The sequence below is a fragment of the Protomyctophum bolini genome, assembly GCF_963924005.1.
Source record: "Protomyctophum bolini genome assembly, chromosome: 9".
Taxonomy (NCBI): domain Eukaryota; kingdom Metazoa; phylum Chordata; class Actinopteri; order Myctophiformes; family Myctophidae; genus Protomyctophum; species Protomyctophum bolini.
Window position 1 is genome coordinate 33,799,352 of NC_137870.1, and position 24,782 is coordinate 33,824,133.

General features: G+C 41.8%; 1 protein-coding gene across 1 annotated transcript in view; it reads right to left on the reverse strand.

The window, feature by feature from the left end:
* The window catches only part of igsf9ba (immunoglobulin superfamily, member 9Ba), a 60,831-nt gene that overhangs the window by 15,131 nt on the left and 20,918 nt on the right, over positions 1–24,782 (reverse strand). The window contains exons 3-12 of the mRNA XM_080772544.1: positions 21,725–21,871; positions 13,191–13,342; positions 8,917–9,034; positions 7,046–7,187; positions 5,733–5,878; positions 4,741–4,883; positions 3,995–4,135; positions 3,731–3,850; positions 2,994–3,144; positions 427–550 (exon numbers count right to left, since the gene is read on the reverse strand). Coding sequence (XP_080628670.1) covers positions 427–550; positions 2,994–3,144; positions 3,731–3,850; positions 3,995–4,135; positions 4,741–4,883; positions 5,733–5,878; positions 7,046–7,187; positions 8,917–9,034; positions 13,191–13,342; positions 21,725–21,871 — 1,384 coding nt within the window. The remainder of the gene's footprint in view (positions 1–426; positions 551–2,993; positions 3,145–3,730; positions 3,851–3,994; positions 4,136–4,740; positions 4,884–5,732; positions 5,879–7,045; positions 7,188–8,916; positions 9,035–13,190; positions 13,343–21,724; positions 21,872–24,782) is intronic.

Genomic DNA, 24,782 nt, shown 5'->3' on the forward strand with positions numbered 1-24,782 from the left:
ATTACCTTTCCAATAAGCCTCAACATTAATTACGGTATACATAATCTATGTTATACTGTAGTTCATATAATAATAATGCACGTCAATTTGCAATGCAGCAAATCATGTACCCAATACCATAAATAAATACTAAACACCCAGAGAAGATAATGTTATGTGAAAGGCTGTCCTCATCATGTCTGCTTCAAGTCTGTGGAATAAACGTTTGAGTTAACCTTTTTACCTCTTTGATGGTAAAACAACACTTTGCTCTCATGTCAAACTAACATCATACCTCTCTGTCTTCTAATGTCTTCACATCAGCTTAAAGCACTCTAAAATCCTGAGTGTTAATTTAACTCTGAGAGTGAAAGAAAATGAACCCCAAAGGTCCATTTGTTCACTCTCAGAGATAAAAGAACACTCAGGATTTTGCTGTGTACTCACACTGGGCCATACCACACTGAGAATGTCTGTTCAAAGCCACCATCATATCCTGGTTCCCAGGACACATTCGCAGAAGATGTAGAGGCCAACACATGGATATTGCCAGGAGCATGTGGGCTGGTACCTAGTATTTAGGAGAGAGACAAATACTGATTAAAACGCATTTGTATTTATGTAGACCTTCACCCAGCTGATGGCTTCCCTGCTGCTGGTCATATTGGGTGCTCGAGGCACCCTGGCCTCTCAATCCATTCAGCTATAGCTACAACATACGGTAACTGACACAACTGGAGTCAGAGGTGGTCGTCTCTATTGAGACACTTACTGTAAATCCTGAGGTCAGGTAAGAATACTACGGGTTGACACTTGCACAATAACGTGCCTTCTTAAATGGGTCAAAAGTAAACACTGTAGGTGCTCGCACGAGGACATGGACTGCAGCTTTAACGCCATGTAAAACATTCATATTTTATCACTTCACAATCACTTAGTAAAGCAGCAGCTATGCTGTCAAGTTCACTTCAGTCCCTCAACAGCTGTTTTGGTTAGTTAGACTGTGAGTCATATTGAGTTCAATCCAAAAGAAGTGACTAGGCCACATGATCACAACGTGTGCACACACGTCACGCACGCACACACACACACACACACACACACACACACACACACACACACACACACACACACACACACACACACACACACACACACACACACACACACACACACACACACACACACACACACACACACACACACACAGAGAAAAATAATTAATATAGCATCAAAACCAGTTTTACCACTTTAAACGTAGTTTAGCTTTTTGAAGATAGCCGATCTACAGTACAAGCTCACAACGTGTCACAATGCTAATGGAAGATTCGCCTGGTTCCTGACTATTACAATGTAATGTAAAATAATCTAGGCTACTACACAATTCTTGTATGGGTCCTTGGCACAAAATATGTTCAGATGGGGGGGGTATGTGGACAAATACTTAATTTGGAGGTCCTTGCATTAAAATGTTTGAGGGAGCCAACCCAGGGCAAAGCCAGGTGGGGATAGAAGCGCACCACCTATGTAGATGCACTGCGGCGCGACAGCTTAGCTAACAACACTGTAGAACTCAAGAACCTGATGTTAGGAGTGTGGAGGGCAACAACCCAGTCCCGAGTTGGTGTTGGCTAGACCTCACTCTCACAGTAACTAACTAGCTAACTAACTAACTAACTACAGTACTACTGTTGTTTTAACCAACATTAGGAAGCACGCCCAAATACACAACTTCACTTTAGAAACAAGCCTAAAAGACTGCAACCCACAACTTGCAATATTTACAAGCAACCTTACAGAAAAACAAGCCCAAAGTCGCTTATAATAAGCGGACTTGGCAACACTGGCTGTCTGTAGCCCAGCTTTGGTGACACCTGTCAGATGAAGGTCAGTCACTGCGAGACAGTCTGGTCACTGCTTACATTGAAACCACAAGCCCTGGGGTGTTGTGGTAGCCGAACTGTCCCTGCTGCAGTTTTACTGACCTTTTTTAGATTTATTTTTGGCATTTTCATGCTTTATTCAGATAGATACAGTGAGAGATACTGGAAACAAGGAGAGAGAGATTTTGCAAAGCGCTTTGGGTCAGATTCCTAGGCATTAATTACTGAGCCTTAATGGTACAGTATACGCTCTACCAGGGTACCCCAAGTTTCACACCAAGGATGATAACAATGGCCTGGGCCGCTGGTGTAACGGTATATTTATATTTATTGATTAATATTATATACTGTATATGTATTTATATGGTGATAGTATTGGTATATAGTATGGAATTGTCTTCGATTGTCTTCTAAGTTATAATATACTGTATATATACTGTATATCTATATATACATGAGTGGTACGTTATGTAGTGTAGTTACGTTATGAACACTGTATTAGACTCATTCTCATCCCTGCAGTTGGATGGCCGTGTATGGGACTAATGGGTCATCAGACAGTGTGATTGTCATCAGCTGTCTGTCTGGGGTGTTCCCGTTGGCTATGACCGTGGAAGCCGTGGAAACCTTCACCATTGGCTGGCGGTCACGTGGGAGAGCTAACGGCCGTAGCTCTCCACTCTACTTAGTTCATTCTCCCCAGACAGCGGCTGGGAAAACATCTTCCCCCATCCGTCGTACTGCCGTTTGTTTTGCCTTATTTTGTTAATATTTACCTCCCGTTGAAAAGGAGTGTTCAGTTTGAGTTCATATCGTTATTGTCTTTTCTTTTTTTAGTTAGAGCCATTTATTGTACATATTCTTGATTATCTTTATTATTCTACATTATTGTGAATAAATACTCGCATTTAGACCTTGGTTTCCGTTTCTTTTTTATATGTTGCATTACTTACACTTTCTGAGAAATTTGATGAACGAAACACTGATCAATCGAAATCCACCCAAAGTTACATGGATGAAAAGATAACTGCATAGTATAGCATCTATCTAAATGGACAAAGGAGTGCTAGGCCATATGCGTTGGAGTCTGAAATGGTGAGTTTTCAGAGGAAAATGCAGAGGAAAATGTACCTATGACCAGGAGTCGTGTGCTGGCAGTGATGCTCGTGACCACGTTGGTGGCGACACACTCCCATTCCCCATGGTCCTCCTTGCTGAGGGACAGGAACTGTAAGCTGCCACTGGCCAGGATGTTGTGCTTACTCCTGCTAGGCTTCCCCACCTTCACAAAATATATACACAAATAAAAACATTGAATTAAATAGATTCCATGAAAGTCAATCAATCAAGCCATGCATTTTTTTTTTCTTTTCTATATATATATATATATATATATATATATACACACACACACTGTATATATATGTATATAGTGTGTGACAAAATATATATATTTTGTCACCCCACTTTTCAGTCTCCCCCATTGTGTACACAAACCGTATTCATAGGTCACCGATTTTAACGTAACGCAACACAGGAAACCCCGCTAGTGTTTTCTTAACCACTTGGTGGGAGGAGACTCGTATAGCAGATCCAGTCGGGGAGCACTTCACCACTTCACCAAGGGGCCTAGTTCTCTTAAATTCCTGATAATGTGGGTTAAAACGCGATGAGAGTGCAGCAGTGTGGCTATCCGAAAATAATGCCCATAAACCGAGCATTCTGTCTGTGGCCATGGTACACTAATTCACCACAAGTACATCCACCACATCAAGCAGCATATACAGCGCTAGATGGTTTGGTTCTCTGTCGACATGTGCTTTGTGGTGTTGTGTGCTTTGTGGTCCATAGTCTCCAACTCTCCATACCTTTCTCCAAGTGATGGTTGGTATCTCAGGGTCTCCGGAGGCAGCACAGGGAATAACTAGCTCTCTCCCAGCCTCCTGGCGGTACTCCCCCCCAGGCCTCACGTTAAAGTAAGGGGGATCCTGGACACACACACACACACACACACACACACAAGCGTCACAAACATTCACACAAATCGTTTTATAGTTAAATGACATGGAGATACAAGGTTTCCGTCTGAGAGGGATGATATACTGTAGTCGCCATGCCGATCTTTTATGTACCTTTAGCACCAATGTGGCAGGGGGGGAAATGCCCATGGTACCCAGGGCGTTGTAAGGCACACACGTGTACGTGCCCAGGGAGTCTTCTGTGGCCTCTGCCACCCGGATACTTCCATCTGGCATCAGGCTCCAACCAGGGTACTGAGACAGAAGAAGAACAAACGCGTTCATTTTTTAAAATATCTTACTCTCCACTACATACTACATCATCATTTGACCTACTGTATAAATAAGACAGTAGGTGAAATGCATGTATTAATGAGGTGCCGGCAGATGGAAATAGTATGAGTCGCCACATTTGTATCTCCCAATGCAATTGTATTGAGACAGCTCAAACGTAAAATAGACACTATTGTCTAATTGCTCAGACACTATGTTTTCCTACACTATATTGTCCATTCATTGTCAATGGGAATTTAATGTTTGTGTAGGACAATGTTTGTGCACACACACCAAAAATTGGATATAGGAGGGGCTAGCGACACTACATTTATTTTTATTTTTATGCTGCTAATATACTGTACATAGCAACAAGAACCCTGTCATTGATTCTATTATTTTGTAAGTCTCAACAATGCTCACATTGGAGGTATGATTGTGTGCAGAGTCTGCATAGTGCATACTCATAATTCTTCTGGACATTGTATCTTATTCCAGTGCAATGGCTGGACTGGGAGTTGAGTGCTTGTGGGACAGATAATCAACATCGGGACTTGTAACAGTGGTAATCCCTGAGGCACACCGACCTTCTCCACACGGAGAGGATAGCCATCTTTCTCCCATTTCACTGACGTCACAGGTGGGTTAGCATCCACTGGGCAGCGGATGACCCCTGGCAGTTTCCGTGGGACATAGATGACCGGGGGCATGTTGATCACTCGGGCAGGGTCTGAGGGACAACGCAATCAGCAAACAATCAGGAGCAATTTTACAGGTAAGTAATCAATATCATCTCTCTCAAATATATGATGTAATTACATTCTTACATCAAAAATGCCAATTCATGCCAGTGTCTTGTTAACTTGACGTGAGAGATAAAACCATATTTATGGATGATTAATGATGTGCTTTGTTACAAACTTAGGGAATTTAAATTAAGATTTCAAATTCCCTTAGATTTGATGACTCTTATTCTGAGGCCAGTGATGAAGCAGGTGCCCAGGCTGCAGTGCTGCAGATCCCCATCTCTCTCTCATACACTGGAGCACAGAAATCAATGACCAGTAGCAACTTGGGAGCAAATTAGCATAGCCAACACACTACGGCTGACAAAAAAAGAAAGAAAAAAGAAAAAGAAATCAGATGGCTGGGAGTGGCATTTTGCTTTCATTGGTTCTGATGGTCAGAAAGGAGTCTTATTCAGACTGGCACTGCTATAAGCTAGGACAAGCCTGCAATGCAACTCTCCTTCTAAGGACAATGCTAGTATCAGAATGTATCATACATTTATCATCAAATCCTTACAAAACATGAATATGGCAGAATGGGTCATACATTTGTGGCAAAGGGGGCTCAGTCAAAAACGACGGGTGCAGAAATGATTTCCTTCTCCACAACACATGACCTTGGAATCGAGGAAGGTTACTGTAAACTGAGCATTTCTATGGTAAGACACAGGGTGCTGATAATCTAGCAGTCTAGCAGCCTCCATACTGCTGCTGTTCCCTGCTCACACACAGCTCACTGTACAGTCTCTCCACCCCTCCCCCCTATAACGCGTTGCCATGGTAACACTCACACTGAACAGTCAGGTGTGCCGATGCTGAGGGCGAGATTCCGAGGCTGTTACTTGGACTGCAGGTGTATTTTCCAGCATCCTCTGGCTTGACCCGGAAGATGATGAGGGTGCCGTCGATAAGAATTCTTACTCTGAGCTTCAGATCACTGCGAATATAGGATGCAGACATTTTTTGTCACAATATGTCACTGAAACACGCTAGATGTCATGAATGCAATTACACCAAGGTGCCATGAGAGAGCAGCACAGAGTCAGACAGCAGCCAGTGCTAAAAGGGGTCTGAAAGATAAATCTTCTAATTGCCATAATCACCCGTTGTTACAGCCCTCGTGTTTTCTCCCTTGCTACCCTTTCAAATGAAACACTCTAATGGAAAGCAGATATTATAATTGCATTTTGAATGGAGAATAAATCCAGTGCACTGTGCATCATGACTATGACATGACAAGAAATACATTTAGCAAATTTCCCAATGTTTATCATTGTAATTATCTTGTGCATTTTGTTATTTTTTCAATAAATCAAGTTAGCTAAAATAAAACAATCTCCCCCATAGAAGAGAAAAGCATAGAAGAGACATTTCCATTCATAGCAATGCTGTTCTTCCGTGTCAAACACAGACAAGGAAGATATCAATCCATTGGAGCTTCAGTGACATGTTTTGTTTGATACACGTCATGTTGTGTCTCACTTTCTAAAGGCCTCCTGGCTACACACCAGATCACTGCATACCTACTGTAGCAGGACACAACCACAGAGTCATGTGATAGTGTCAAATGCACCTGGCACGGGCCAGACAGACCCCTGCTAGGGTCACTCTTACATCCTCTGGGGCCACACCAGGACAGGTGTGAGCGCGCACCGCACGCACGCACGCACGAACGTACGCACGCACGCACGCACGCACGTAGCCACCTGCCAAGTCATGGCCACTCAAGGCTCCCACACGGCGTCACTTGGAACACAAAGGTTGGGCCATAAATGCGCTAGATACTGTAGCTCCAAGGACAACGATGAAGCTGAGGCTTTCAGTTGGGGAAAATGAAGGTTCCACCTGAGACAATTAGTTATACACAGCTTTTTTTTTAAATGCCCCATAGCGTCAGGTGTCATAGCTCATACAGGAATAAGTTAAAAAATAACTAAAACACAGCACAACATAAAAACACTAAAAGGTAACATACTTTAAAAAAAAATATATATATATACAGTATCACAAAATGTGATCTGTTAATTAGACTCTCAGATCACACAGAACAGACAGAACAGGCAGTTAGATTACAGTACAGAAGTGAACTCGATCATAACTTTACTTCTTGAAGTAGACGTTATCCTCTTCCCAGAACCAGGTGTAGGTGAGGTTTCCAGGATATGCCTCTGCTTGACAGGTGAAGAGTGCGTTCTGGGATATGTTTACAGTGATGTTTTCTGGTGGTGATACAATGTATGGAGGCCCTAAAAGACAGACACATTACATTTACGTTACATTACATTACAGATACATTTCAGTATCATGAACAAGTGGCGACACATTGTGTGGCTTTTAATCCTGAACAGAAAATCAAATAAACCTATTACACTAAATACAGACCTTAGTGTACTTCGACTAAAGAAACAGATTGTGGGCTTTGGCAGAGTACAAAGTATGCATATTTTCAGCATTTCTATACAGCCTGATGTGCAAGACAGCAAGTGGCTGGCTGCTGTAATCTTAATGTTAGTCAGTGGAGGAGCTGACGCATGCTTCACAGTACAAACCTTTTGTTCCCTGCGGTACTGTGTACTGCTTAAAAACCAAAAAAAAAACAGCAGACGCCATTAAAGGTATAAAGTAAGCCCCAGATTACCTTATACTGCAGAGCCTTATACTGTACATTAGATAGGACTACAGATTATCCAGTGTGGCTGTCTCACTCAACAATACAAAAATCCAAGCATGTGGAACTCCACATGGGAACAGTGAGGCTCCAATGTTGATTTTGTAACTTCAGTCAGTTATATGAGTCAGTTGTCTATAAATGGTAAAAAGGATGCTTCACAGTCAGTATGGACTAATTATAGTTGAAAGAATGAAAAAGTGTAAAACATATGTGATGTGTCGCAGGTTCGAGTCCCGATCCCGACAAACTTTGCTGCGTGTCTTCCCCCCCCCCCCATCTCTCTCCTAGTCTACCTACTGTACTTCTATCAATAAAGGCAAAAAAGCCCCCAAAAATATCTTTAAAAACCCTGGCCTACTGGACGTGTACACAAGAAATGTGGCTTTATCGGTCCTGCGGTGTGCTCTGTAGTCTGGACAGACAGACAGACAGACAGACAGACAGACAGCTGTTCGTCTAGACAGCAATAGATTTCCTGCAGAGCCATGCCTCAAAAACAGATCATGAATGTGAGTGTCAGACTTCCACAGATATATCTTGCTTATTATTGCTCTGGGCGTGACTCGTGCAGCAAAGCTTTGTGCAACCAATATTCATCCACCAAACCAAACACATGAGCAAACATAAAAATTCACTCACTCACACACACACACACACACACACACACACACACACACACACACACACACACACAAATTCACCTGGTTAGTAGCGTACTTCACTCACTCACACACACACACACACACACACACACACACACACACACACACACACACACACACACACACACACACACACACACACACACACACACACACACACACACACACACACACACACACACACACACACACACACAGCTTAAAGAATGGCTATTGACTGAATCATACAGGCCTTCAAACTATTCAACATTCACCAGTTCATGGAGTTGAATGGTTCTTTCCTAGATGCCAGTGAAAAACATTGTGGTTTGATAATTGAAAAAGGCCCACTTTACCAGTAGCAGTAGTACCGGTAGGTATGACATCTCATCTTTACCAGTAGCAGTAGCACCGGTAGGTACAGTATGACATCTCATGTCAAAATGTCTCTATAGTAGACATAGTTACGGTATTAGTAATAACTAATAAGTAAAACTATAGTAAATACATAGTTTGGGGAATCCAGAGAAAAAAACAGTAGATGTGACCATCTACCAAGTGAAATTTAGCAGAGACCCCCCCGATGCAAATGTGCTATAGATCCTCAAAATATGGCCCTTGGAGTTAGGATTTGACTATGTTGTAGAAAGACATTTTCCTTACCTTGAACCAACAGGCGAGTGGTATGGAGAACCTCCCCCTGGTCACTGAAGGCGCGGCATGTGTATGCTCCTCTGTCATCTCTAGTGATGCTGAGGATGCTGACACTGCCGTCATGCACCTGCGGTGACACACAACAAAACACACAGACGGTGGGGATCAAAAATGTGCATGAATGAACATAACACAGTGTGATTTTGCTACAGGAGCAGTCTATGGTCTGTCTGTCTGTCTGTCTGTAGCTAATCTCGGCAAGTTTCTTTTGCACAATGCCAATGCCAATAGGCCGAATAAGTACCTACACAACTATTTCTCCGCCAGGCCGGTAAGCGGAGATGATGTTTGCCACAAAGCTGCAACCCATGACTTACACAGCCCTGGCTAGGCTAATCTGGCAGAGATATGTGCTCCATGAAGAGCCCTTTTCTAGATTCACATAATGTGTTATATTATTTTTGAAATATTTAACTTTTATTTAATAATGATGGCTGCATTTACATGGACAATATTTAGTCATTCAGAATGAATTCATTCCGAACAGTGATTCATACCTATTCAGACATAGGAGGGGCTATCGCCCCTCAAAAGGTGAGGACAGAAAATTGTTGTGATTAGCCGGATTGGACTTGAGGATAAAAAGTGAGGACGCCAATTGTGATTGGCCAGAATTTGATGATGTATGATGATAAGAGCGCCCCTCACTTCACACGAGTGTTAACTTTGGCTCTGACGTGGATCTAATCTCTTCACATGGTAACCTTGGAAACGTTTACTGTAACTCTTTGTCACCAGGCCTGTGGCCCTTTACAGAGGCGCTGACAAGAACCAAATAAATCAGAAGAAACACACACTAACCAAACCTAATAGAAATACCCCCATAAATTATGCAGTAGGTTGTACAGTTCTGTCCATTCAAGTCACACTGAGCTGTGGACTGTCCATTCAAGTGACTGCTGCACCTCTGGGATTACTCCTATTGACCGATTCACACAGCGGTCATCCCCCCCCACTGCACCCCCCGAGTATGGCGCACGGTGAATTAATCTGTCTTTCAAAAAAAATTGCTTTAGAGAGCTTAGCAGCTAAAACTACAAGACACACCCAAATAAGATATTCCTAGTCTGCTGCATGGTATCCGGTACCACTGCACCTATCTATAAACGCACCAGGTCTGTGTGTACGTGTGTGTGTATGTACGTCTGTGTGTACGTGTGTATGTACGTCTGTAATCCAAAACCGTTCGCTCCAAGGACTTCAAATTCGACACACGCATTCCACACCACCACAGGGAGTGCACTCAGTGCAGTGCCCGGTGTCGAGTCCGTCGGATATACAGTAGCTGGTTGTCCAGAACCACGCCTCTGGACCTGATCAACTCTATACGTCGTCCATATATGGAGCTAGCCTGTTCTGACATCCTAATGTTGTTCTGACATCACAGTGATGTTCTGACATCTGCATAGAGTCCGCGCTAGGCACCGTTCTAGCATAAACAATGACACGATTAGCATTTTGTGTATATAGCTACGATCTTGACAGAATAGTTACATTGTAGCAGACCACAAAAAAAAACGTTAAACGTTAATAATGTAAGATGAGCAAGGAAAGACTAACGTAACAACTAGAAGAAGTGCCCCTCGGGGGACAGGTCTCCACCAGGATTGATATTTGCATAACATCTGAAGGACTAAAAAGAGTGTTGCACATAAATGGGCCTCCTAGTGTCACTCAAAAATGCAGAATTTAAAAGATGCAGGCCAGATGTTTTTCCTTGGGCTGTAGGGTGTGTGCACTTGGCGTGACTTGGCCTGTTATAGCGCCACCATGAGGCTGATTTGAAAAATGTGGCATTGCTTCCTCAGTCTAGTGGGAACATGCACTGCACTCATTCATGATTTGCTGTTGCTAACCGCATCAACACAGAGTGGGACACTGGCCGCGGCAATTTTTAACATGCGCCAACATCCACTTCTAGTCTAAGCCCACGATTCACAGCTCTGTATCCCAGAAAGGACATTGAGGGGGCCGTTTCTGGTGAATAGCTGACAGCCGGTCAGCTTTTTCCGACACAACAACATCCGGGGATGACACTACACACAGCAGTTTGTCAATGTAACATTCGGTTACGGATATTTGGCTCTTCAAAGTAAGTGTTACGCGCGATAAAACCTTGGCAATACGCTATCGAGGGATTAATTCATGCTGGCGCGAATTGAGTTTGAGTTTTCTTCAGATTAGAAGAAAGGGACGAATGGAGGAACGAGACAGACAGCAGATGACGGGTAGGCATTAAATGAAGAGAGAATCTCAATGTCTGCTATGCACAGGCACACTGAGACACTTGGATTAGGTTCTGAAATAGCAAGGGGTTGCTGAGGTGATGATAAGGATTTCTCCAACCTCTCTACTTTCATGTCACATTCCCCCCTTTCTCCATCACATCTCCATGGAAGAGAGACACAGAGCAAACATGCCTGTGTATCCAGGATCACCACCATCGACGTATCCTCGCCACAAAGAGAAGCTTTCCTTGTCTTCGGGCTGTGATTCACTGCATGCAGATTGGTGACCTGCTTCAACAGCTACTGTACTGTCAATGTCAGGCCCAATAATACAACGTTTTTTTATGAATAGGTAAATGGACAGGCTGGTAGAAGTTATGTGTTTCGGGGCGTACCATTGAAGCTATAGTGAAGTGAGGCACTTGGCTCTCACTACTGATATTCATTTTTTTGTGTAACATCCATATTAGCAGTAATGTAATATTCATGCAGTAGGAAGGGATTAATAATGCATTAGGATATCACCCCATCATTTACTAACGCAAGTGTGTTAGAACCCGGGGCTTCTCGTTATGACCCTTTGTAGAAGCTGTAGCGGGGAGGGATAATAAGATAAGAATGAAGAAAGGGTGAGTTGGGGGAGCCCCTATGACACAGGGAGACTCTTGCACACTACAGTCCCTACAGAAGAAAGGGTGAGTTGGGGGAGCCCCTATGACACTCCTGCACACTACAGTCCCTACAGAAGAAAGGGTGAGTTGGGGGAGCCCCTATGACACAGGGAGACTCCTGCACATTACATCACCCATTCAGCACAAAATGACGGTATGACTTCAAATCAATATCACGATCAGTGTTGGGCAATATTGCTCAAGAGAGTAATATGTTACTTATTACATATTACTCCTTAAAAAAAGTAATATTATATTACTTATTATACTTGGAATAAAGACTAATATATTACATATTACTTTTGTAACTGCAAAAAAGGGACATACAACAACACAATCTGTTTAGTCAGCTTCTTTTTTTTAAATAATAATATCCCTGGGTCGGCGGTTCGAATCCTGGCTCCTCCTGTCTACATGTCGAAGTGTCCTTGGGCAAGACACTGAACCCTACATTGCCTCCAATGAGTCGGTTGGTGTGAGCTTGCCACCATTGGTGTGTGAATGTGGGAAGTGAGGACGCTGGCATCGACTGTTCGTCGCTTCACCTCACAATGTATGAATGAATGAACCATTGTAAAGTGCTTTGAGCACTTGGAAAAGTGCTATAAAAATGCAATTCATTATCATTAAGAAGAGTCACCAATCAGCCAAAAAGGCTATAAAATAAAGCAGCAATCTCTCTCAACCTTTTAAATGAAATGTTTTCAGCCAACAAAACAAATATGTAATATGTGATGTATTTTTTACAACGTAATATGGTATAATATTACTGTTTTGGGAGAATAATATGCCTTACTTTATACTCTTTACTGGGTAAAGTAATAATAATATTATTATTACTTACCCCATATTACTGTAATATTATTACAGTAATTACAGTAATATGGGAAAGTGTGGGAAAACTACTAGTGAAAAAGCAAGCAGTTCAAATGAAACAATAAATATATATACTGTAGGTATATCTCAAACAGATACAGCACCTACCATGCAGGTCTCATGAAGCGAGAGAGGCATAGAGGCGGAGCCGTGCTCACCGGGGATCATTTAAACGGTGAGACTGCCTCCCCGGGTCATGTGGGTATGACTATTTTGGTATTTAGGTAGAATAGGTCACTCTGACCGTAGTGACGGTCAGAGGGCTCATCCAGGGCTCATTGTGGGGTAGGGGAAATAGCCAAAAATGGGTTTTTGCACAAACTAACACCTGGACCACTTTGGTGCGGACCTAACAACTGCAACGAAAGGTAAGAAAGCCTTCTAGCATGAAATTCTCCTTTAATGTGGGGGTCCTTGACATGAAAACGTGTGAGAACCAGTATCTTACCGAATATTTTGCATTGGTTCCGAGCTCCTCCCCCTCCCTCAGCCAGGTGATCATTGGTTTGGGGTTTCCCTGGGCGGTGCAGCTGAGCAGGCTGTTGCCCCCCTCTTTTGCTTCCACATATTGCGGTGGTGTTGTTGTAAAAGTGGGAGGGGCTGTAGGAAAACAGAAAATGTGATTAATTATTGGCAACAAATATTCACCTTAGAATCCGGAAAAATATTAACATTTTCACATGCACACCTGATAACATGAATAGTCGACGATGATGTACATGTGAACACACCTGCTCTCGAAGCGGATAGTGTGAAAAGCAATCTTGTGAGACATAGAGAAAGACAATAGGCCATATATAGACTGAAAATCTAAATGAAACAAATGCATTGGTGTAGCTACTGCAGTTGTGCCGTCATAGACTCATAGTGGTAGAAGTGAGTATTAAATACTGCACTGAACAACTCTAATGTTCGAATTATGTAATAGTTAATATGGTATGGTAAATATATGAATTATTTATACATTATAACAGGACTCCAGGTTCTGATAGAGATATAGGTTAAGATGTAGCTTTGAGTATCTACTAATTTATCCATTTGTAACTCAGAGAGTACAAAATGTAACAAAATGTATCTTATCTTTACTGGTCCACATCTGGTTACATGTGTACTCTCTCAGAGTCTTGGCCCCATCTTCCACCATGTACAATACGGTGCAAAGGCTATCTTCCGACCTATTCAGTTGTCATTTTTACACCTGGCGTCCATGTTCAATCAGCAGTGCCAGTGACAGCAGAGATATTTATTGGGATTAAGATGTTGTCTAGGTGCACAATGCATGGACACTGATTGCAATCAAAATCCATCCGATTTCAACAGTCATGTTCAACAATTTAGATGACATTTTCTGAGAGAGAGCAATGAGGTTGAAAGAATAATGATTTAGGCCAGATTATCAATATTGCATTGGGTATGTGCCTGTTTTAGTTGCGCCGAGACGAACAGTGAACGAAGGGGAGAGGAATAGATGCATTTATTTCAATTAGTACTAGCAGCCTACACTTTATAACAGTTAACAGTCGTGGACTTCCGATGATGGAACTAGGAAACCTAAATAAAACCTAAACTACGCCGAGACCGACATGGCAGACGACAAACAACCAAGTATCTCTACATGTATATATACTAAGCTGCAGTTGTCGCGGGAGACTGTGCTTTGTGATATAAACGGCTTTCTTCCCCTCAGTGCTCGGGGACAGTAATTCCCAGATCCCGGTCATCATAGACAGAGCTCACAGGCTAGGAGTAATGATAAAGGTATCATCACTGTACGCCTTCACTACTACTCGGACAGGGAGAAGATTCTCCGGCTGTTCAGGAATAACGCCGCCAAAAGCTGTATTTTCACTACAAGGCCATTTTTACAGCAATTTCTTTTTGCATAATTTGCTCTAATGGCAATCCCAAAACATAAGGATGTGCAATTATAGGCCTATGCCAAAAATATTCCCATCGACCAGCGTCAGCCAAAAAACAGATTGCCGATATATTCCCACTAGAAAAGCAAACTATTGTGAGAACAGCTCACGACCTTAGCTCGAGTTATACTTTTTGAGCGTGTTGAGCTTGTAGATCTGCTATTTTTGGCACATGACCTTGTTGACGACGGGGTATACATTGGCCTTTAATATGTGCAGTGTCTGGTTACTATAGTAACCTGACCCCTGACAGTGTCAATGAGCAGATACTGGGCCCGGATGGCTAGGATAGCAGTCTAGGCGCCTAGGCTGCTGATGCAGTCTGAGGCTTCGCACACACCTACACAACAAATGTTCGGTCCGTGTGCGATGTCTGATTGCTGTTTGATTGCTGCTCCAATTCATTTTCAATGGGAGTCACATGGTTTGACCAAACATTTTTGTTTGATGAGGGGGGAGCAATCAGCAATCAAACACAAATGTTTGATCAAACCATGTGACTCCCATTGGAAAAGCATTGTGGTGGCCCAAAAAAACAACCAAACATTTGCTTGATTGGTGTTTGGTACGTGTGAATGAGGCCTGACAGTGTGTTGCCGGTTTGATTCCCGATCCCGACGACCTTTGCTGCGTATCATTAATTAATTATTAACAGAGACTGTCTTTCTCGTGCACCAAAACTTGTTCAGACAACGAAGAATTGTAAAACACTAGTCCTTACCCGTTCTGAATATATGAACAGCAAATATATATATATATATATATATATATATATATATATATATATATATATATATATATATATATATATAGAATATTAGTGGTCCATGACATGAAAATGATGTTTGACAGTCAGCAATATTGTTGCTTATTCTAGATGTACATGTATTTTCGGATTTTCTGACTTTATCTGGCCTGTTAACATTTTCATAGACCTGGTTGCTTGTTTCCCTCTCAGTCAATGTGGCAACCAGTTAATGATGAGATAACGCGCTGTCAGTGACATTCAGACATTCAGACATTGTTAGAATTATTATTTAGATATCACTTCTTCCATAGGATATATTTTTTAGGACTGAGCTAAGATCACAGGTTGCAGCAAAACAAACTTTCCTTTTCTACAGGTGATCTTTTTAATATTCTGACAATAATAAAGTGAGCCACTGCGGGATAAACCTGCACGGGCTACACGTGTAGAAGAATCAAGTGCTGGATCTTGTGAGACCAGGGGGTCATGCATGCGTTCCTGCATGCGTCATAAAGCTTGCAAATACATAGTGAGGGTTTGCTATACCAGTACTTTGATTTCTAGCGTTTTCACGAAAGGGATTTTTTAATTCCACCAGTACATCCCGGAAAGAATTACTAGGAGCTAGATGTAAAATTTCAAACACCAAAACTTCCGCCACACAAGATCATTGAAGGCTAAACTCTGCAACGCTAAACACCGTGATCCAGGTCTAGATTACAATTTATACCACCCTGCCAGATTCTCAATAACTATGAATGGAATCTGCTACTCTTCAGCTCCCGAGGCAGCTGAAGAGTTTTTATCAAAAGAACATATATAGCTAGCACCCGTGACAAAGCAGGGTGGAGTACAGTTAGCTGGCTAATATGTTAGCCTTGTACCTACAGTATATTAAAGGGAATGGGAGAAGCAGACACTCTGAATGGTCTAATTTATGTTGTGCCTAAAACACACCCTTAATGACTAATTCCGAGGCTTAATACCACCCCTTTGTGCCTAGCACTGAGCTTAATGACCAGATAACTCTCTAACAAGCAAAACTGAGGCGGACACACCCCTGATGCATTTCGTACACTGCGTTTAGACTGTGCGCGACATAGATTGTCTAAATAGGGCCCATAGACTTTTATTGTGTAGATTCCTGGATGGGCAGTGTGGGTGCCAGCCGTCATTTCATGCTCCCATTTTGCTCCCAACCCCAGACATACAGTAGTATGAGAGCCATCACACTTTGAAAGAGCCCAATATTACGGTTTTGGGGTATTCTAATACCCATATGGATTTCCCTGGCTATCTATTTAAAGTTAAGAAACGACGACAGCAAGTCTCCTGAGCCGGGTGCTCTAAATATTTCAAGACGGCAACGTTATGATTATAAACGGTGGCAATGTATTTCGTCTCAGACAGAGAGGCATCATCACTATACAAGTGGGTCATGACTAGCCGATGGGAGCGTCGCCACATTTCCACACAAGCACCTGTCAGAGAATAAAAAAGAACCCAATTAGCACTTCTAGACGTCAATAATACACTTTCACTCCCTCCTTATCACTCAAACCTCAGTATATATAAATTAAGGTATTCACTAATACAACACATGCCCTGCTTTATCTATCCATTTCTGCTGTGGAATCTTGTGTATATGATGATAACATCTAGTTTCTTACAATATTTATCACATTAAAATGCATACCTGTAGGCCACTAATTTGCTCTTGTTTTATTGCCTCTAAATGACAACCACAGATTCTCTGCTATCTATATCGCTGTGTTCATCGTCAATCTGCTTACATAATGCCATCAGGTTTTATTTTCTGTCTCCTATAAATAACATGTACTTGCAATGTGTGTGATCTGTGTGATGTCGCACAATCAATGTACAAGGCAGCGTTCACAGCAAGTGCGTTAGGTGACAGGGACTGAGGGGAGTTGGTTCACAGGTACGGTGCATCGCAAAAGATTCTTCCACAAAAAGTAAGGTGAGCATTGAATTGACACCATACTTACATCAGACTATGACTGTTTAATGCCTAATCTTATCTGCCTGCCAAATACCTCATAGACAGGGATTCCAAGCCCTCTGAGTATATAGAATGGTGTCATGTTGTAATGAGCATTAGTAAAGTAAGAATCACTGATTTATTTTAAGATAGATTGAAAATGGGTGAAATGGTCCGAAGTGAAAAGAAACATATCCTCACTATCGATTTCTACCCAAATCTCACCATCTGTACACCATTGGTTCTCAAAGAAGGTTCCAAAAGATTATGTTGCTATGTACTATATATACACTGTAGGTCAGGATTTAGAAGGCTTTTTTTTCTCCTTTTGAATTTGTCAAGATTTTTAACCCAGACCTGAGTCTGGGTTAAAACTATTTTAAAATTGAAATAATAGCAAAAATAGCTGATCTTCAAGCTCAAAAACGTGTCGCACTGTGACGCATTTTGAGCTTGTACGTAGATCGGCTATCTTTGCTACGACAGGATATGCAATGTGGCCCTCTGGAGTGAGTGTGGAAATATAGTGGTCCTCTGGAGTGAGTATGGAAATATAGTGGCCCTCTCCATCATCAAAGTAAATGTACTATATAGCAACATAATTGTTTTGAGATAAACTGAATTTGTCAAGATTTTGGTTAAAACTCTTGACAAATATTCTCTTATGGGGGTCCCTGGCATATAAATAGGGCTCCAAATACATACATTTTGGAATCCTTGACACGAAAGATGTTTGAGAACCACTGCACTGTTGAGTCTATACGTACCACACAAGGAAAGGAAAGGAAAGGTTTTAAGTCCTTTCCCAAGCTTAAACAGACAGAAAAAAAACCCTTCTTCATTAAATGAAGAAAGTTTGTGTTTATTTTGGTCCAAATTTTGGTCTTCCAACCATTGAAAAGCTTGTTGATCATCACACAGAGAGGAAAAGAGGAGGGGGAGGGCGACATGAGGAGAAAAGACACTGAAAAGCAGAGGAGGAATAGACAGGAGAAGCTGTGGGGGGTTGCAGAGAGTGGCCTTACTGTCCGTTTTGGGCACAAGGCCTTGCCATCTGACACCTGCCACTGAGTGGGCATGAATCCCCTCTCTGCTTGGCAGGAAGTTAAAGCCACGCAAACAGGAACTCAAAGCAGGAGTGTGTGCAGATACGACCAGCCAAAGGAAATGGCCACCCTTAGTGTCTGTGCGGAGGCCAGGCAATGATGGCACCTGCTTTCCATCACAGAGAACCATTTAGAGGACGGCAGTGATGTGAACTTGTGAAGTCCAGATATCGGTTCCCCACACAGATGTCACAGACACAACCGCTGCTGATTACTTTGCATCTTAGCACTTCAGCAAACATAAAAAAGTTCATATGCGCCATATTTAGGGAAACGGTAAACACCTGTTTGTACTGCGTGCACATGTGTCAGCGTGCGCGAGTGTGCATTATGTGTTGATTGGTTGGCTGTGTGGACACAATACATCTCTGCGGCTAGACAAATTAAACAAACACTAATCATGAGCATTACATACCGTAATTGTTTGTATTATGAAATGGAGGGATGTAATGAATTCATGTATTACCAATACAGCTCAGACATTGTAGAAAGGCCTAAGAGGATCGGGGAGGCAAAGAGAGACGGTTTGAATAGTCAAATTTAAGACTGAATACCAATGAGATTGGAGCTTACAGAGATGTAGTATGCCTTCACCGGAAGACATTCACACACACACACACACACACACACACACACACACACACACACACACACACACACACACACACACACACACACACACACACACACACACACACACACACACACACACACACACACACACACACAGCATATAATTCACACGTATGTGCACGCGTGCGCATACACACACACACACACACACACACACACACACACACACACACACACACACACACACACACACACACACACACACACACACACACACACACACACACAGAGAGAGATGTTCACAAACTCCAATTATGTGCAGGTGACATTCACTGGCAGGAACCATGATGAGTGTAACCTAGCAAATAGAGCAGTCATTCAGTCGCACACGCGCACACGCACACAGTATATAATTTATTCTACAGTGATGATGAAGCAGGATAGGCTGTTTAAGTGCATAAAAGTAAGAATACTGGAATTGCCGTTACGTCATCCTTTGCAAACCATACAGTATGTACGTACGCACGCACACACACAGACTGAATAATGAATATGCATGAGCTTCAGTTCAACAGACCAAAAATACCTTGGGTGTGAATTCTGCTCGCAACCTCCTGCTCCAGCAACACATTATTACAGCCATCTGAAGTTAGAGATCTAGCTACTGTATGATGATGTCTCATTGACATTGACTACTTTTGGCCTGAGCTATTATTTTCAAACGTCTGCAAGGGGAAATAAATGTATTCATCCACTCATGATATCCAGTTACAGAATAGCCAAGTATGAAATGCAGAGGAAAGCAATGTTTTAATCTAAACAATTGGCAGACATATTAGCTGCAGATACCTTCCTGCATCTTCACACCCTGGTAAACCAAGCGATTCAGTTACATCTAGTGCACGATGCATGGAGGAGCTTAAAATGATATCTGTCCATAAGTATCCGGACAAAACCACAAAAAAAAAAACTATCCCAAACGAAAACAGATTCAGGAGCCAGAGGAAATCAAATACAGAGGCGTCATTGTAACCCATAGTGCTTAGTGCGTCGGTGCCCCAGAATAGATGAGACACACAACTTCACATCAATTTTTACAGAGATTAAAGATGATTTTTTCCGTGTAGGAATCTCAACGGGAAATGCAAAGGTGCGTGTTTTTTGCCTGATCATCAGTTTGATAGCTCTCAGACTATCACAGACGATCCCTGATGGAAATGCTTTAAACAGGCTACAATCAATTATTTTCTCATCTCCCTTTCTTTCTGTCTTTCTTTTTCTTTTTTCCCAGCTGGCATTTGATAAAGGAGTTATAAGAATGATCTTAAACAAATCCTAATGGCTACTCATTGCATCTTTCTCCTGGTAATCGCTTGAAGACAAGAACACCATAAACCATTTCCAATAGACAAAAGGCCAGTTACGGTCCAGCTGGGACAGAGAGTCAATACCACAGTCACACATTCTCTTTTTATGTAATGGTTGTTTCTCCCCACAGACAGAGGGTCTAGTGTGATGTCATAGACATCTGACAAAACTCTTCAACACAGTTAATTAATGCCGAATTCACACCGACATCGATAGCGCTGTTCCTCTGAGCGTTTATTCAGCTAAATGGGTGTGGACAAAACGGCACAAACATCCACGTCACCTCTGCCTTGTCTCAACGCAAATCTCAGCAAAAAGCTGAACTATCCTCAACTTTTTCCTGGCTACACCTCCTGCCACAGCGAGGTCTCTTCTTGCTCCTCACCATAGACAATGCATGGAACGCAGTTTTTTCAGTTGTCTTTTACTTAAAGGAGAATTTCAGGCTTATTTCCATCGCTCGAAAATCTTTTTTATATATCCTCTCTTCATAATGTAAATAGTATCCCAAGCGGCACAATTTACTACATATTTCAATGGAAATAAGTGAATTAGCACTAACACCCAACGCCCCATTGAGGGCTTAAGGTAGGGGAAATAGCCAATAATGCGTTTTTGCACAAAATAACATCTAGACCTCTTTGGTGGGGACGTAACAACTACAAAAAAGCCTTCTAGTCCGAAATGCTCCTTTAAGTAAATGTGTCAATACTGCAATATAGAAATACTCTGTTACAAGTAAAAGTTTGGAACTCAAAGACTTGAGTAAAAGTACAAAAGTATTAGCATCAAAATATGCTTAAAGTACCAAAAGTAGAAAGTACTCAGAGTCCAATTTCACAAGTTTATGTATAATATCTGATAAGAGCAGATTATTTTCAAATGGCTGAAATGTATATAGGCATGAAGTGGTTAATGTATGTTTTGTAATAATAATCCAAATCTATAAAGCAACTAGTAACTAACGTTTTCTAAACGTTGTAGTGGAGTAAAAAGTACAATAACTGGAAATACTCCAGTTAAGTAAAGGTACCTCAAAATTGTACTGTACCTTTAACCCATTTTGGGCGGGAACCCCTTTTAGTGTTAGCATTATGTTATGCTTTAGCTATTGAAAAATAGCAGATCTACAAGCTCATAGCGCGCCACTACGAGCTTGTAGGTCTGCTATTTTTGAAAAATGTACCGGTACTTACAGTACCGGTACATTAGTAGTAGTAGTACAGTAGTAGTAGTAGTAGTTGCGGGTCAGGGTGGAGGACTCACCGTTGACTGTGAGGTGCACCCAGCTGCCGTTATGGAAGGTGTCGTACTGCTGCTCCAACATCAGGACCCTGCACTCATACCAGCCCTGGTCCTCAGAGCGCACCGGGTCAATCTGCAGAGACGCCTTCCCATGCAGGGAGGCTCTACCTGGAGACAAGACAAACAAAAACACTGCTCTGAAGACACAATGCCAATTGGGGAGATTGTGATTATGTGGTCGAACTAAGCGCTCCTCCTCTCGGCTACTGGCATTCCTTGGGTATTCAGTGATTATTCAGGGCAGTGCTCTGCCCTTCAGCATCTCTACGACCAGAGGACAGTGAAGAAAGCAGCAAAGATCACGAGAGACCCAACTCATAACCTCAGCACCTGCTTCAAGGTCCTGCCCTCGGGTAGGAGATACACTGCATCGAGATTCAAGAAGGCAAAGGGCAGTGCCAGTTTCATCCCCTCTGCCATTAGGCTCCTTAACAAACACAAACCCCCAACACCTCAACTGGACCTGCTTGCCAGTGCCCCCGGCGTGCACAAGATTCAATTTTTAATGCCATGTCAACAGAGTTGATTGGAATTTGTTTCAGTGCACTAAAAACATGTACAAAAAGACACATATTCACATCACATAATCAGACAGTAGAACACGATACAAAAGTACAGACATCATATGAGGGGGACCAATAAATAAGAAGAATGCAAGACGTTACAATTCATGTTGAATAAATAAATAGCAATTTCATCACGCACGCACGCACATTATGAGTGTTTCATGGTGTGGAGAGAGACTTTTAAATAGCATTAAAAATGATAGAATAATTTTACTAGTACTTTGCTGATGGGTGTTTTATTGTTTTATTGTCCTGTATGTATGCATTGACCTGAGCAAAACAATTTTCCCTTGTGGATAATAAAGACATCTAATCTAATCAACTCTAAGGTACGTATATTAATGACATAGTAAAATGTTGAAAATGAGTGGTATTTCCCTTTATTTAAGGTGATTAGGTGCAGTATAAAGTCTTAAATAATCTTGAAATACTCAAGAAAAGTAAAAAAAAAAAAAAAATGTTACTTACTATAACTAGTGGTAGACTTGAGTAAATGTATTTAGTTACGTTCCACAACTGGTGTTGGTAATGAAGCAATATGTTCAGGTTTAAAAAAAAAAATAATAATAACTAAAACAGATGATTGATTGATAACAAATTCATCAAGTTCATGGTGAATTGAATTTGACTGCGGAAATGTCGTGCGTGTGCGAGCTTCGCACAGAGTGAAGGACTGGGCCGCTGAATAATCGTCCCCATAGGTTGTAAGCCAAAGATATGTCCCTGCGGCCTGCTGCTGATGTCCTTTTTTCTCCTTTGAGGCTGATCAGGATAAATTGGACTTCTGAAAAGCAGAATTCACAAAGCAAGAGGAAAGCTGAGGAAATCAGGCATGGTGAGATCCTCAATGGCTAAGCTGTCTGTCTCAAAGTTTCCAACCCGCTGCTCCTACTCACATGGTTGGCCCTGACAGCCCCACAGACGGAAGAGTTTGCTTCTGCTATGCTTGACAAGTGTTTTGAGATGGAGCTTTTTTTTTCAAACTTTGAAGTGAAGATTTCCTGTAAGTACTATTGCCTGTTACTTCTGTCTGAGTGTCAGGCAAATATATTGATGTTGAAGGTGGGCTGAATTGCTCTCCCAGAACTGTATATAGATGCAATAGATAGATACCCTCACCCTGGGAATGCTGCCATACTTGGGGAAACGTTTTTTTTGTTAGCAGAAAATCAATAAAGCAAAGAGGATGAGAGACGAGTTGGGACTGCAGTCTTGCAGTAAAAAGGTAGCTTGTCTTCGAAAAGTCGTGTCTATTTTTGCCTGGGAGTTGAAGTGCTGAGCGGGGTAGGCGGGGGCATGAAGAGTCGCGATCGACCTCAGATCCTGTTTGTCAAGGAGCGAGAGAGGTGCAGCTGTAAACAGTGTTAACAGTGCTGTGTCCACATCCGGACTGTCCCCCGGGGAAAACATGATGGTCCCTATAGTCAAAACAGAAGAGTTAACACATTCTTCAAATCACAGACTTCACTGGATTGGAGTATTTTAACTGTCAAAGGGAAGTTGATAGAAGACAACATAATGTCAAAATAAAACATGAAGCCACCAATCATCTGTATGCTCTCATTTAGACCACAGTAAAATAAGAGCAGTAAATATTTAAAGAGCTACAAACCCTTTTGGTTTGTAGCATACGCATATTGTGTGTTTTATCACAAAGAATTTAGAGACTGACTTATGAGTCTAATGTTAGTGGAAATTTCACACACAATCTTTGTTGGAAACAACTTATTTAACACTAAAACCTCTAAAGCCACATTTGAATTCCTTATTACTTCTTTACTTGGGTAAGAATGCTGAATGCTGACATATTTCCATCATCTAGCCATGAATTTGATACAAATACATACATTTGTAGTTCATTTTTGTTCTTAGACGTCTATAGGCCCGAATTTCCAGACGCAATTTTTTTTGCTGAGGAAGTACTGTATACCGTATGAGCATTTATGGGAGCGTCATGTGATTCTGTATAATGTCAAGAGATGGGGGAAACTGGCATATTTTGGGCATGCAAAGAATCACTCCAGTGAGTCCCTTGACTCACTGGGGGTCATTTGAATAAGTCCCAGAGAAATGTTCTTTTAGAGAAATTGTAGTGTTAATCCCGTGTTTGATATTATATGGCTAGTCTATAATTATGGTTCGTCGGCTATACAGCAACAGCACCGACACCAATATAGTTCTCTTAAGAAGAAAACTTTGGCACCTAACTAGCTTTCGCTTTCACTTAGAAACTCCGTTCAAACTCAGCTTACCGTGGAATCGTGCGGAATCTCTATATAGTATTTGAAATGTTTTGTAGTTTCAGAAATATTTAACTTTCACCAGGAGACTCCATTCACACTTTAAAAACATTACCTTACTGTGGACACACAGGCCTGACTTTTTTACTTTGAAATGTTTTGTCGTTTTTTTAATATTTATCCTATAAAACTTTGGACCCTCCATATTCCTTC